Source organism: Gallus gallus, chromosome 1 (assembly GCF_016699485.2).
Source record: "Gallus gallus isolate bGalGal1 chromosome 1, bGalGal1.mat.broiler.GRCg7b, whole genome shotgun sequence".
NCBI lineage: Eukaryota > Metazoa > Chordata > Aves > Galliformes > Phasianidae > Gallus > Gallus gallus.
The window spans coordinates 29754718-29770308 of NC_052532.1; the positions used below are offsets into that span (position 1 = coordinate 29754718).

The 15591-nt window shown below is 37.0% G+C and overlaps 1 protein-coding gene and 1 non-coding gene across 8 annotated transcripts in view; both read left to right on the forward strand.

The window, feature by feature from the left end:
- PPHLN1 (periphilin 1) overlaps window positions 1–15591 on the forward strand; it is a 69937-nt gene that overhangs the window by 34717 nt on the left and 19629 nt on the right. For all 7 annotated transcript variants that reach the window (NM_001305257.2, NM_001030737.3, XM_015281233.4 and 4 more), the window contains 2 exons: window positions 2331–2450; window positions 5492–5632. In NM_001305257.2, the coding sequence (NP_001292186.1) occupies window positions 2331–2450; window positions 5492–5632 (261 nt within the window). The remainder of the gene's footprint in view (window positions 1–2330; window positions 2451–5491; window positions 5633–15591) is intronic.
- Window positions 3341–3402, forward strand: MIR7447 (microRNA 7447). The gene has a single exon (NR_105615.1). It is a non-coding gene; the product is annotated as a microRNA 7447 (primary transcript).

Sequence of the window (15591 nt, forward strand, 5' to 3'; positions counted from 1 at the left end):
GCATTCCACTAACCAGTTAAGTTATAGCTCTTCACTGACATGGAAATAACAGCCAAAAAAGCTGTGGCAAAACATGATAAACATCACTAGGGTCTGGGTCTTGCAATCTATTCAGACTTGTGAAATGAGTCATATGCTTTGTTTTATAGATCAAAGGAGATAATTTTCAGTGCTCTAAGTAATAATTTAACTATGAAATACTTGTATTACTTCCACAGCAATATCTCTTTTCAGTTCAGTAACTACATGCAAATCTGAAAAGGTATTTTTTTAATCTCGCTTATGATTTTTTTTTTTTGCATATTCATGCATGTGAGTTAATACAGGTTGGTGTTATCAGATCTTAACCACCTGTTTAATTGACTACTGCATGACAGCTTTTGTGTTCTTATTTAATACCTGTCTGGACTACAAGCCTTGGAGGTTGTGTGCAATATAATTGTAGCAAAGAACAGATGTGTGAGACAAGGAAGGCTTCCCAGCAAAGATAGCAGAAAACCAACAGGTTTTTGCCGTTCTTATGTTATGCCTATGAAAAAAATGGGAAGACACCTTTGTTTAGAATATTAAAAAAAAGTTTTCCACAGAACAGTTCACTTCTTGCTTCTCTAGATGTTTTTCTCTAAAAACGTGACCCTGTTCTTTTAATTTTCTCTTACCTTGTAGTGTAGTGTATCTGTGGAAAACCCATTACTTAATACATAACATGCATTCTGAACTTTTTCAAATGTATTCTGTTGCCATGCAGTCTATATAATTTAGTCAGAATAAATTAAACAAGTTTTTTTTTTCCTCTATTCCATTAAGTACTAGAGTCGTTAGTTGATGCTTATGGCTTGTGGAATATTGTAAGTCGTATGAGATTTTATTTATCTTCATTTCATGCAAAGATAACAGTTGGTAGTGATAACTTTTTGGTAGTATTGGCCAGAGCTACTTTTGGGGACTGGGAGAAATCTGTAATAGGAGATTTTCTGGCAGCTAGGAAAGCCAGGTTGTGGATAAAAGCTGTGTGTGCCTTGGGGAATAAGAGCAGAGGAGAAAAAAAATTGGCTGCTGATAGTTGGTAGTGGGGGAAGTGTATGAGTAATTGTAGTTTGGAAAGGTAGCTGGGCTAATTATTCTATGAATTATATTGCCCATTTCTCTTAGGAACCGTCTTAGTACCTTGTCTGTACTTTGCACTTCTTTTAATCTCTATCACCTCTTGACTTTGCTGATTTCTATTGTTTTAAGTTACAGAATGATAAAGAGGGATTCCTGCTCAGATAAACATTGTATTCTACTTATTTTCTGAGTTTGGTAAAATGTTGTGTCCTTACGACACACAATATGACACACAGTCCCCTGTAGGGGGCTACTGAGTATGTGCTTCCTCTGACCATTTATGTAATTTGGAAAAAAATAATGAGAAAGTGTGTGGAGGGTTGTTTTGTTGTTGCTTTTCCTTCCCAGTGGAACAACCATAGGTAGAAAATGTGGCAACGTTTTTCAGGTAGTTGTATCTTTCTTTGATATCCATCTTATTGATACAGGTCTTAATGTTAGAGTTGTATAAATTCTTGGATAGATGCTTCTATAGAGACAGTGGCACAAAATACTCACATAGAGGTAACAAGATTTGTGAAATTAGTTATTTCTAAACTGCTTTTAGTACATGGACATTTGCCATGATCTGTCTGCTCTAATATATATAAGCCTGGTAATGTACAAAGAAATGATATTGTAAATACTATTTTTAAGACTATTTCCCCATGAGTGATTCTGTTACTAGTGATCAATATTTCAGCCAAGTACAAAAGTATTAATTTTAATTCAACTAACTTAAATCAACTGAAATGCATATAAAATGCTGTCTGTTCCTAATTAGCCTAGGTTTTGTTCCATATACAGAGTTGAATAGTTCAGTTTAAATTTGTCGTAACTCTTCATGGCTAAAAACCATACTGTGTTACTACATCAACCCATACTTATTTGATTTCTCTGTAGTGTCCATTTGATCCGTCTGTCTTTAAACTCAACTGATGTCAAATAATTTTTTGGTTATTTGTCCTCTGAATTTGAAAAAAAAAAAAAAAGACAAAGCAACAGTGTTGATTCTGAAAGTATGGTGCATTATAACATTTTCCTGAAATTCATTGATTTTTATTTATCTGTTTTTCTTTCAACAAGTCAACAAACAAGATCTTCAGCTTCCTTATTTGCCATTTCAAAATGCTTTGGAGAGCTGAATAGATATTTATTTTAATTTAGAAGATGGTTTTACATGTGGAAGTATATTTCATGTTTAAACCTTCACTGTAATGTTTTTTTTTTCTTTTTTTTCTCAGACCGTGGAGAAGAGCAACAGACTATCAGAAAAGGAACTTGCAGAAGCTGCAAGCAAATGGGCAGCTGAGAAGTTAGAGAAGGCCGATGAAAACAATTTACCTGAAAGAACAGAGTATGAGGTAAGACAGAAGTATTAATTGACTTATTTTAGTGTTGCAACAGTAACCTCCTGTTTTTTGGCACTGCTGAAAGGTGCATCTTATAATCCACCTCTGGATTTGTCTGCCTGTGCTATTAAATGTTTGTTGAAAGAGAGTGGGACTAAAGCCATGTGTTTGTGATTCTTGTTTTGTTGTTAAACAAACAACCAAACAAAAACCAACATGTAAATAGTAGGTTTTGTTAGTATGCGTTGAGTTTATTTTGAGCTACAATTGGCAAAATAAGGCTCCATCTCTGCTCGAGATTCTCCAGGGAACTTCCTTACATTGGTGTAAGTTGCTTTGCCTACTGAGGTCCCTAAAATTAGCTAGGGACTCTACTGAATTAAAACGTAAGTGTTTATGTGAAACCTCAGATCAGAAGAGAAACTTTAACTGAATTTAGTTCCATGCCGTGACAGTCTGCCATGTCTTTTATTCCCTTTTAGGAGCTGTCCTTCTTCATCTTAAATATCAGGCTTTTATCCTTGCTATTGTTGATTGTCTGGTTGGTTTAATTATTTTCCCAGAAGTTTTGTTTCATTAATACTCAACATTAATTAATTGTTAATTTATAGCTATCTGCTCTTTCCCTCCTTGCCTTTTGCCTCTCGCTATATTGAAGTATGATCATAGCTCTTTTCAGTGGTCATTTTTTACTGCTCTACTGGCACAGCAGGTAAGTGTTTGTTAATAACCTCTTGAGAAAGCTAAGTTGTTTAGTTTGTTACTGCAGTTAATTTGGCAAGTGGTCATGTGGCGACATTGGCAAGGAGCTGACAAACCTCTTGCTCTTGAACAACTCAACTGTGGATCCTGTGTCATTGCAGATATGGGACCTACTTGATAGCCTGAATCCTTCACTGTAGAAAGTTGGTAGTGATTGCTGATGTGAATTCTGAGACCACCTGAGCACTCAGCCCAACTCCTACTGGGAAAGGAATGAGGCTTCTGAGAGAGCCCTTGTCACCTGAGACACCTTAACCACTTCTGAGGCTTTCCCGTCTTTCTGCTCTGAACAGATTGACATACATTATTATGTCTTTTGACTTTTAGTCACACACAACATGTGATGGGCAGGATTTTCATAGTCAACTAACTAAGGCTAATGAGATTGATAGGCAGTAATTTCTGACTAAGAGAAGGCAACAAGGCTTTATTAAGCATGATGTGTTTTAACTAGCGTCTACCTTTTTTGATTTAATACAAATAAAAATCATGTGATGTCTTTCATAAAGTAGTCTGGTTTAATCCTGCAGTAATTTCAGCATTCCTTCTCAGTCAACTTTATAGTTAATGGGCAGGCATTTTATTTTTGTAAATGATAAGATGGAAAATAAATGTCTTGGGAAGCACTGAATTTCCGCGTTGTATTTCACACTTGGGGAAACTAAGAGCTAGATTTGAGCTGGATCCACATTTATCTGAACTCTCAAATCATGTCCATTGATCTAATGGCTGACTGTATCAACAACTTCTTGGCACTGGATGGGACGATTGGATAAAAAGGCTGTTCATTTCCCTCCAGGAAAAAGAAATTAAAAAAAAAATCAAAAGAAAATTTTAAAAATAGTAAACATAAAAATATGGTGGAGTGAAGAAAAGGGATCCTAGTGTGAATGCCACATGGATACACATGCATGGGCAGTTAGTTCTACTTGTAGAGAGGTTCAGGAGAGCAACGCTGAAGAGAAATGTCACTCCTTTTCTTGGTGAGGGGAAGACAGTGCAGTGGAGGAAAGAACAGAGTGGACCATGTGGTGAAGTTGATTCTGCCTTAGAGGAGATTGCAGTGGGAGAAAGATTCATAATGAAACAATTGCTGTTGTGACTGAGTTCAAGATGATTTACTGACTGAAAAAATGTTCTGTGTGCTCGCTAATGTAGGTGGTGAGATATTTCATTCTGAATCTCTGAAAAGATACTTCTTACCTTGACTGCTAGGCTGTCGTGTATGAGTTGCAACAGTTTGATTTTTTTTTTCCAGTTTGTTTATCTTACATGTTGTTTAATGGTTCAACTTCTTGTTATGCTGAAGTTCTCTACTCTTTCTCAGGCATTTCATGATCTACTGCAATAAAGAGATTCTGCATATGGTATTAATGGTTTATATTGATTCTGAGTTTTGAGCAGATACTTATAGGACTGCTTCAACTTTTCTTTATTCCTAATGCTTTCCTCTTATGCATTAGTTAAGTCTTAAGTGTCTCCAGTTCTTTATTTTTGAGTAGTCAAAATATTTTTATGCATCTATTTCAAATTTTCAAGTCTTACTACAAAAAAAAACCCAAATGAAACAACAACTCCCAAACTATTACATATTATACAAGTCTGTTGTGTAATAATGCAATTAAATGTGCTGTAGTAATTTTTTTCTTTTTCCACCTTCTATTTAGACTACTTGATGTCCTTGAAGTAGGAGTCTGTATTCTTTGGGGCAGGAATACTGTCTTAATTCCCATAAAGGAATAGTACAATTCCCATACCAGGAAGCCTGTACAATTTTGGTACTTCAGTAAGATTTCTGATATTATCAGGAATCCCTTAAGTGCATGTTTTCTCTTGCTGTACAGTAGGTGTCTCTTTTCCTTTAATATTTAACCCATCGCACTGAATGCTGCAAGAGTTCTTTCTGATTTTGTCATTGACTGTTTACCTTTGATTTTTTTTATCTTTATCCTTCCCCAGAGATCTAATCCCACTTTCATTGTGGATTTTTTGTTGGTTGATGTTATAAATAACAACTATGGAAGTTTCTTCTCAAAGGAAGGGCAGCTAAGGGTTATCTGGCATTGTTGCCTTACACAATTAAGACTGAGTCACTTTTTTTTTTTATGTCATGTTTTCTACATATTTAAAATTAGTATTTCTGTAACTGTTAAATTGTAGCAATAATGCTTCACTAATGGTCTTGATAAGCAAAGTCATATTTAATTGAATATATTTGGGGTTTTATTTTTGCTGTCATGTTTTGAATTTTTTATTTTGATTTTAAAACTGAAAATTCCTTTTCATTTAAGGCTGGATCTTCAGCTCCATTATATGTCGAACAAACAGAGGAAACAGAAACAAATGTAACTGACAGTACGGAATTATATGAGGATAACCAACTTCTTTGCCGCTCAAAAGCAATTGCAACTAAAACCAAGGAGATTGAACAGGTGAGTCCTGTTGGCTTTTTGGCACTGATACAATGCTTGTGTAATGGCTTGATCTGCTATAAATATCTTTATTTTTTTTTCTCCTCCTCGGAGCATAATATTAATGTAATCTAATTTGTTGAGGCAATAGGGTGATGGCATCTCTGTCTACACAGATGCGTTCAGTTACATTACTGAAGAAGTATGGCATTTATCTGCACGTGGGAATTAGCTGTAGTCTTCTTCATCTTAAATGTAACAACTGTTACAATGCATGGCAAGCTGGACACAAGCAATCAGTGTACCCTCACAGCCCAGAAAGCCAGCTATATCCTGGACTGCATCAAAAGAAGCATTGTCAGCAGTGTGAGGGAGGTGATGATGCTCCTCTGCGCTGGTGAGACCTCACCTGGAGTACTGTGTCCAGGTGTGGAGTCCTCAGTGCAGGAGAGGTATGGGCTTGTTTGAGCACATCCAGAGGAGGGCCACGAAAATGATTCAAGTGGTGGAACACCTCTCCTATGAGGACAGGCTAAGAGAGCTGGGGCTGTTCAATCTGGAGAAGAGAAGGCTCCAGGGAGACCTGATGGAGGCCCTTCAGTGTCTAAAGGGAGGTTTTAAGGGAGGGGACAGACTGTTTAGCCAGGGTCTGTGGCAATAAGACAAAGGGAAATTGTTTCACCCTAAAATAGGGGAAATTGAGATTGGTTATAAGAAAAAAGCTTTTTACGATATGGAAGATCTGGAACAGGTTACCCAGAGATGTGGTGGGTATCCTGCCCTGGAGACATTCAAGATCAGGCTGGACCGGACCCTGAGCACCCTGATCTAGCTGTATGTGTCCCTGTTCACTGCAGAGGAGTTGGACTAGATGACCTTTAAGGATCCCTTCCAAGTCAAACGATTGTATGACAGAATGATTGCTGCTTAGAGTAACTGTTCCAAAATCCAATATAAACAGGTAATTCCAATTGTAGTTAAAAATATATCTTTACATGAGAACAAATTATCAAAAATGACTTCTAAACTGTAATTTCCTTAACTAGAATATGTACAGTTTGGGGACTGAACACTGGAAGCAGGCTGTTGTTATTTAAATGAGCTTTGAATACCAGTTCTTGTGTCATTTTTCTCAAGGATTAAGAACTTTTACATTTTTCTTAGACTGTAGTGTTGATATCAAGATAGGAGAATTCTATTCAGAAGTTCTATTGTTTGTCTTTTGTGTAGAGTGCTTGGGGATAGATTGAATACAAAACAAGATTTGCGTTGTTTCTTTTGTAATGTCGAGTCTGTGAGGAGGCTCAGTAGAAATTTATTCATTTACTAGTCTTTGCTATCATATCACTTTACAGTGGGGAAAATCTCTACAGTAACCCGCTCAGTTTCATTTGCTGTTGGCAACTGAAATATTTTGTTTCTTCAGCTATGTTACTTATAATGTAGAGTTTGGACATTTTCTGACTTTTACATACAACTCTGCCCAAATCTGGAAGAAGCATTTAGAATTATTAATTAAGGCAGGAGAGGTGACTTTCTTCAAACTTGCTCTGATTTACAGTGTTTTCATGCGTTCCTCTGATAGCCACCTAAGAAATACAAATCACTTATCTCCCTCATGATTATTTCATAATACTCTTCAAGAAGTCTTGTAGTCTGGAGGTAATCTTATAAAGCTTTTTCTGTGTTTCCTCTGTCTGAGTTGTAGCTTTTTGTTCTTCTGCATGAGAGACCACTTTCTGTTCTGTAAAATTGTTCCTTTTTCTTGATAAATGGAAAGCAAATTTCTACTCTGTTTTTTTTTTCTTTCATTTGCTTTTTTCTCTTATTTTGTATGAACATGGCTTCATGTTTCATGAGTCTGGCTGGGATGGAGCGTGCTGTCACTACTAGGGTGATTATGCAATTTGTCTTCCTTTTGTGTTGATGACCAGTTCATGTGATCACACCTTATACATAAACTTATGACTATTGAAAAATGAAAAATATGGGGAAAAAAAGTAGAGTAGGAGCAGGTTTTTCAGAAAAAAACAATTGGGAAAGTTTAGCTGATGGTACTGAAACCATGACTGGTTTATTTCCCATGAAGATGTATGTGCCCCTAGGTCCTATAGATAGGCCTATAGTCAAGGCTGATGAAAATTTGGGCATAAAAACAAATGTTGTTTTCAATGTGATCTAATGTTATTATGTTTGATAGTGTTAATACTTATCTCTAGAGGAATCTAGATTACGTTTTATAAAACAATGCTTTTAGTAGCTTCATTCAGAAAAGCCTGAGGAATAACTTAGATATTTTGATTTCACAGAACCGGTTTCTCCCGTTGTCAATTTGAATAGTGAAGGTGTCGGCTTCCACAGAATTAAAATCAAATTTTATGATTCTGGAAGCATCTTCAGTACATTATATTAAACTGAACAAAATTCTTGTTTGTTATAAAATGGAGTACTGTGAATTAGGTTGAAGCTAGAAGAAATATGTATTTAATCATTTAAACTTAACACTGTAAAATGACGTGTTTTTCTGGTAGATGTTCAAAAGTAATTGCTGGTCCAGCAATTACAAGAAAAGAATGCAGGAAACTTGCTACGATGATAGTGTTTCTCATGGTTTGATGTGCTGTGAGTCTTCCAACCTTATTTGGTACAATGCCGCATTGGCTTTGAATCGTCAGAATCTGGCAGTAAACTTGGGTGAGTTCTGAGTGACTTGAGCTCTCCAGTACTGACAGGGAAGGTGAGAGGGAGCAAAGAGTGGAATGGAAACTGAATTTTCGGTCCTGTGGTGAACTGCTCACTAAAAGTTATTTGGATGAACTTCTCAATACAGTTCATGCTGTATTTGTGGTACTCTTTAACCAGTTGAAAGGAAAAGGTGTGGTTGAAGATGCACGGGCACCTGAGAACATTGCTGAACTGGGACCACAGATCCTGGAAGTCTCTTATCTCTTCTTTGAAATGACCAATGTAGTGACCGAATCACAGGGGATCTCACCTGGACCAATATCCTCTTGGAAGCAGGGCCTTAGAGTGGGTCATTTGGAGGTCTGTCAAGCCAAGGCCTGAATATTTCCGGTGAGAGAGACTGCTGTTTCTTCAGACAGGCTTTTCCACTGTTTCAGTGTTCTCTCTCTCCGAGCTCGACTGCCTCTGCAGTCCTGTACACTGTTCTCCACAAAACGCTTCTTTTCCCCACCAAAGGTTTCTGCTCCCAGCTCATCTTGGCAGTTTCCCATCCTTGAGCTGCAGAGTCACAGCTTCTTGCTTTGGTTCCCTGTTTTTGGGTGGTATCACTTGCTTATCAGGACGTGCTCCCCTTGGAGTGGGCTCAACTGCCTTCAGGAGAGGGTTGAGGTCCCCCAGCTGCCCTGGGACCTGCTGCCTCTGCCACTTGGTAGCTGGCAATAGGACCTTTCCTGACACTTCTGCACAGCAAGCACTGGGAAAACTGATCTCTTCCATCCTGGTGTGTATTCTTTTCCACCTTTGTGCCTCTTTGTACAACATGAGAATTCTGCAGTGTTAGCGTGTCTCATGTTTTAATATGTCCAGTGAATGTTTAATATGTCCAGTGTCTTGATAAATGATGTGGTGAGATAATTAGCTCTGTTTGCTTGAGAGGTATGCACTTCCTTATGCTTTTCAACATTTCATTCTTTCCTCCACAATGATAATTTTGAAATTTGCTGGTGTATGTTGTCAGCATGGTTGGGTCGAAGACCATTGGGCAGATATTTAAAGGACTGGTCTGGTTACTCAAATGTAGCATAGCAGGGAATTTTACATTGGCAAGTCAAGGTCAATAAATGTTCACAAGTTGCTGATGGAACAATTTCACACACTTCTTATACTTTTGCATCTGATATGCAATATGCATTCATGTATTTTTTAACTTGTTAAGTTTCTGTTTTTATATAGTTAAGTATCAGCTTATGCTTTTAATATGCAATGTGCTGAAGTGTGTTTTTTCGGAAGTGATGACAAATATGTCCCTGGTGTTAAATTCACAATTGGAGCAATTTGCTGGCAGCATTACACAAAAGGCTATCTCTTTGTTGTTCCTCATCAGCATGAGTAGCAGGGATTCTTGAAATGTCTTATCTTGTCTAGACATCAAGTCTGCAGCAATATATTAACTAGGCCATTATTATATGTCCAGTTTCTTAAATGTTGCATATGCAAGTTGAAATGACATGGGTTACCTCTGAAAAAATCTATATATTTTTTTTCTGAAGACAAATTTTACCAAATGAGCTGAGTGCCTTCCTTGTTTTTGGCAAACAGTCAAACCTCTCTGTTTCTGAATGAGATTTGACACTCAGATTTCAGTACTTTTATTACTACAGAACTCTGGCATCTAAGAAGGAAGCAGGGGAGTCAGTGCTTTTGTGACTTTCAGAATGGAATTGCTGCTTACTACTAGGCCTAGCTGACTTGGCGCTTTCAAACAGTATTTTAAATTGTTCAGTAGAATGATATTCTTTTATGTTCAAATGTAGATTAATTGCTTGTTTACTTGTCTTCTAAGTTAATTTTGCTTATTAGTAGCCCTCAGTAATATTAGCAAACTATTACCCAGATTGGAAGATGTCGAAAATCACAGATTTTTGTAAGCATGTATTTGCAACTTCATAGATAAGGTGCATGTAAAGTAGGAAGAAACAGTGTATGGTTGGATCCAAAGGCTTTCTAGATTGTGTTTCTGGATCTGCTGTCTAATTCCTTTTTGGTTTTAGGCAAACTACTTAGATCTTTGGCCCAAAAGTTGCAGTTCAGTAAGTAAAAGAGGTTCTAGTAGCTGTAGTGCATGTAGTTTCAGAAAAATACACAGACATTTCTGCCATGATAAAATATTCGCTGTTTCTGCGATGTGTGAAAGTATTCTTTGTGCCTTCCTCCCCACCCTCCACCCCATCCTGTTCCCATTGCCAGTCTGAGAACAAAGACAATGGATGAGGGTTGCAGTATCTGATTGGACATCAACAGTGTGCTCTCTTCCTCTGTTCTCTACTAAATGCTCCAGTTCTGTAAATGTGTACAGGGAACAGCTGTTTTCAGGTTAGTTCTTCTAGTAGCAGGATGCTTAGAGTTAACCTGTGTTTGTATAGCACGTGGAGCAAGAGCTTGTTACTTCTCTTACTTGGAAGAAGTGGAGCTGTAAAAACAGAAAAAAGATGACTGAAGATGTAGGTCATTACATGCAGAATACGTTTTCCTTTTTCAGGAATGCTAAGTGCTCTCTTGTTCAGGACTTAACATTTTACTTTAAATGCTGTACTTATTGATAGGAAAAAAAGAAATATCTTCATCTTGTGCTGTTGGTGAGGCAGTGCTGAACTCATGAAACCGCATGGAACAGGAGAATGAATAAGGCAGAGCTGGATTTGATACTCCATAAGCCATCAGAAACTGGAGGAGGCTGACCCTTGAATGGGTAACAAATGCGTGAGAGGCAGAGAGTTCAACGAATGTATGGGTGACGTTAACAAGGTGTGAAGGTGAAACTGTAAATTTGAAGTAGCTTCCAGATTCTCGCCAGAAATAAGCTGATGAGAAACCATGTTAAGTATATACCGGATTTATCAGTTCTAGGTACACTAGGTTTAATATTGAATTTTAGCAGTTGCAGTGAAATAAATTAATAAATTGGGGGAATGGGGTTCCAAGAAGGAATGAAGGAACAGGCGCTCAAAGCTGACCTGGGATGTATCTTTTCTTCTGTCTTCAGCTGAGCCAAGAAAACGGACTGCAGTTTCCAGAGATTAACATGTTGATCTGCTTCTGCTGTTGCTCATTTCAGGCAAAATGATCTACTTTAGAAAAAATCCCCTAATTAAAATGTGAGTTAAGAAGTGGGTAAGTTAAGTGAAGCTAAGAGGAACTGGAGTAGCTAGAGAACACATTAAAGGATTAGCTCAGATTATAGATGAGGTCAGACGTGCTTTGCTTCTGATGGGAGTAGACTAGACAAGAGTAATAATCCAGATGAGAGTAAAAGGTGGGGAAGCTGTAGAGATTTTGGTTCCCTCCTAGTTTTTCCATTGTCCTTCAAACTTTGTGTGTTTAATAGCAAGAACTTAATGATGAACTCTTCATCAATCTAATTTGTTTGGTACTATACTATGTGTCATGCCTCATCTAAGCTTACATTAGTTTATTTAAATATAAGACATAGTTAAGTGTGCTAATTTATTTTTCCTAATCAGGGAAATATTTGTCCCTGTTTTGGTAGCTTGCCGTAGACATCCCAGAAAAGTTGAAGAGGTTGCCTTTTTTTAATGGTAGCATTTGCCAATGGTCTTGTTTCATCCTTTAGTGACTTAGTTTCCTCACATGAATTCTTCTCTCCTTATATAGAGGACAAGTTTTGTTTGTTGGTTTTTTCTTTACATTCTCAGTCACTTTTTCTTCCATATTAATTTTCACTTGCTAATTTTTCCATAATTTTTTAACATTTATTCTAGAGCTCCTTGAATTTTACCATTGTGAAATCAAATCAATTAATTTTTTTTCTATTTGCATCCTTATAGTTTACACATATCGTAATTCTTTCTTTTTCTCATAATGGGACGTTTCAATTTTTAAATTTGAGCTGTTTGTTAGAAATCTGTATTTCCATGTTTATGAGGACTACGAGATGGAGAACATAAAAGGTTTTGGTCAGTATTTTGGTAGTATCATTGATTTAAGGCATTGTAATATTGCAAAAAAGTAACATTGGTTTAAAGCAGGGTACCTGGGGTATCCAAAGGGTTTGAAAACTTTCCTTGTGCTAGAGATACTGTACTTCAGAAGTTGCAGTCCTTCACTTTACAGTTATTTAGCCACGTTCTCTTCCATTTCCATGGGCATTAATGTGTTCTTGGGGTATGCGCTGCAGTGTTCTTAATTACAGACTGCTGCATATGCAAAATCAGAGCAACTCACTCGTTTCACTTCAGCACCTGCAGGTAAAGTTTAATAAGGAAATGTATTACCACATTTCAGCTCTTTGCCAGCAGCTTTTTTTCATTGCAAAGCTGATAAAAAGTGGATGTTATTTAAAGTACAGCACTCATAGGGCAATACTTTTAAGAGAACATAACACCAGATTGCACACATGTAGCAGTAGGGTATTCATTCTTAATGACTCAAATACATTAGATGGAATTCACCTTTTGCTTTTTGTCATCTGTCCATGAAAGAATCTGAGTTTGGCAGTTTCTTTTCAATGTAACAATTTTTGTCCTGTGCTAAGTATGTTATTTTGAAGTTGTTATGCTGGGAACTCTACTTGTTGGCAAGTCTAGACATTGATGTAATTTTTGACACAGTGATGCTTCATTTATGTGATCAAACAGTAGTGCACATTCCAAGATCTCAAAAAGTAATGTTTGCTTACAATCTTAAGAGCATTGCTTATAGATGTTGCTGGTAGATCTCTGGTACATTTAAATGAGTGAGTGGTAGTAGTTAGGTGAAATTGCTGGATGTAGTAAAAAAAACAACAACATCAACAAAAAGATAAGGCTTGTACCTGATTCACTCAGTGCCCAGCTGTTGAAATTGGTAAGACGAGAGCCACTTTTGATCAGATATAATGAAAATCTAAGAACTTGTCCATTAAATAGCATTTTTTTCAGTCAACTGCTACGAGTGATTGTTAACTGTAACACTGAATAAACTGGAAAGAAGAAGGCTTAGCATAAAGAAGGAAGTTTAAACAGAATTGAAAAAGACATTTGGAAGGGGGGAAACCGCCTAAAAATATATGACCCTTGATATTATATATAAAGAGCTAATTATGAAAAATTGCCTAATGAGGCAAATATCGGATGTCGGGGTGCTTGGAAAGATGAGCAGAACTGACACTGGAGAAGCTCCTGAGAAAGCAAAAGGATTAAAAACAGAAATAGTGAATAGGCAAACCCTTAAGAAAGGCAGTAGTTTCTTTGGGGTTGAAGTATGCCATTTTTGTGTGTGTGGGTTGCTTTTTCTCTCTTTTTTTTCCTTCCTTTCCTGTCTTTAAGGGAACTCAAATTTCATTTAGAAGAAAAGGAGAGAGCTCCATGTCTTTCAAATCTGTCTCCAGCATATTCTTGCTTTAACAGAAGAACATTAATGGACTTGAGAGATGGTTTTAGCACTGTTGTTTATTTTTGAACTGTTCTAACAGTGAAAGACAAGATGATCTCTTGGTTGTGTCTGTGCACTGTGGCATAAAGTTTTGACTTTTTCCTCTCTTATAAAGTTCTTGAGCAAGACATGATTAGAATTTCTGAAGAATTCTTCAGCATTGCTTCCTGGATCTAAACAAAATGAGAATACGTAGGATCAGTGTAATATACCTACTTATTAGGTCCAGAAATGTAAATTGCCTCAGAAATAGCTCTAGTTCTAAGAACTACAATCAAGCGTCTACTTTCCCTGCTGCCATAACAGTGATTTAAACATTAGCTGTATCATTATTCCTGGTAAAGTCTGTGTTGTGTTCTGAAAGATTTAGAGATAAAATGGGATGTATGTAGGGCACATGGAGAACAGTATCATAAAGAAAAGGAGGTAGTTTCATAAGATCATATGTGATGACAAGAAGGTGGTAACTGAGTGAACATACAAAAAGCCCTGGTAAGTAGTGAATGAAATGCAGTCATGAGGAAGTAGGTGGCAGGAAGGACTTGATGTTTGACAAAGAAACTGGTTGCCATCTCTCCTATTCAGATGACAGCTTTCAGGCTTCAGGAGGTTGAAAGAGACAGCCACAGAAGAGTGTGACGCAGACAACATGTACATACGGAAAATCTGCTCAAGTGTGAATCTACAGCTTTGGTTTTTGTGTCTCTTTTGCAGACTGCTGAGCTGATTTTAATTTAGCAGAAGCTTATTTTGTGGATGCCAGTTTTGCTGGTGCATGTAGTTTAATCCTCTAAATCTAATCCGTATGTAATCTGATTTGTATACAATGACATTCCCATATAAACATAGGATCATCTGTGTCAAAGACCACTTTGGTGATAGATTGTATTTGTCTCTTGGTTTCAGACTTTCTATTTCTTTCGATATTCTGAATCACAGTCCCTATCATGTCTTCTTTCTTCTGGCACTTGCTCCACTGAGCAGATTAAAGTTGTTGTGTTTTAAAGGGTAGGCTGCACTTTTTTTAGTAGATTGTTGTTCCTTCTGAGTATTGGTAATCTGACAGCTATTAATTGGATGGCATTTTGGAAGCAAACAAAACAACCTACAATTTACAGACAACTGTTCTGCTTTTTTTTTGTTGTTGTTCAAATTATTTTGAGTGCATATCGTATTTTTTTACTTATATGTGTGTGTGTGTGTGTGTGTGTGTGTATAAATATAAAGCTTGGCGTAGAAAGTATTTATGTGCTCTGATCTTTAAAATATATGGCAGTCTTACAGTTCTTTTCCTATTTGTTTATTTATTTCATAAAGTTATTAAGTTATTTCTAAAGGGTTTTGGATTAGGAGCTTTCCTAAATGATGTGGAAAAAATCTTTTGTTGCACCAGTAGCTTATGCATGTGGTTCTTCTCCAAGTCAAGATTATATAAACTAGATTTTTATCTTGAGGTGTAAATGACTAACGCATGTTGTCATTTATCACCAACCCATGAGTGCCATTTCTCTGTTTTGACTCTTATTTGCGCTACTGCTGTGACTGTCCTCAGTAATTGTCTGGTCATAGACACACTTGGACACATAATGTTTAATGGCAAACTTCAAAGACATGGCAGATAAATAGGGCAGGATTCCTTATGGGGCAAAGGCTCTGCAGTTGTAGTATGCCCATTTTACCTTGGCACTTCGACTTTTAAAGGCTCACAGAGTCAACCTGACTCATAAAAATTACAGAAGTTGAACGCTGACAAAATCAAGTGGGTCAGGTTGTTCATGATTCTTTAGCTTCTCATACTTATTGAGGAGGACTGTTTATACATTAATTTTCTGAACTGCTGAACTTTGTGCATTGCTCTGAATGAC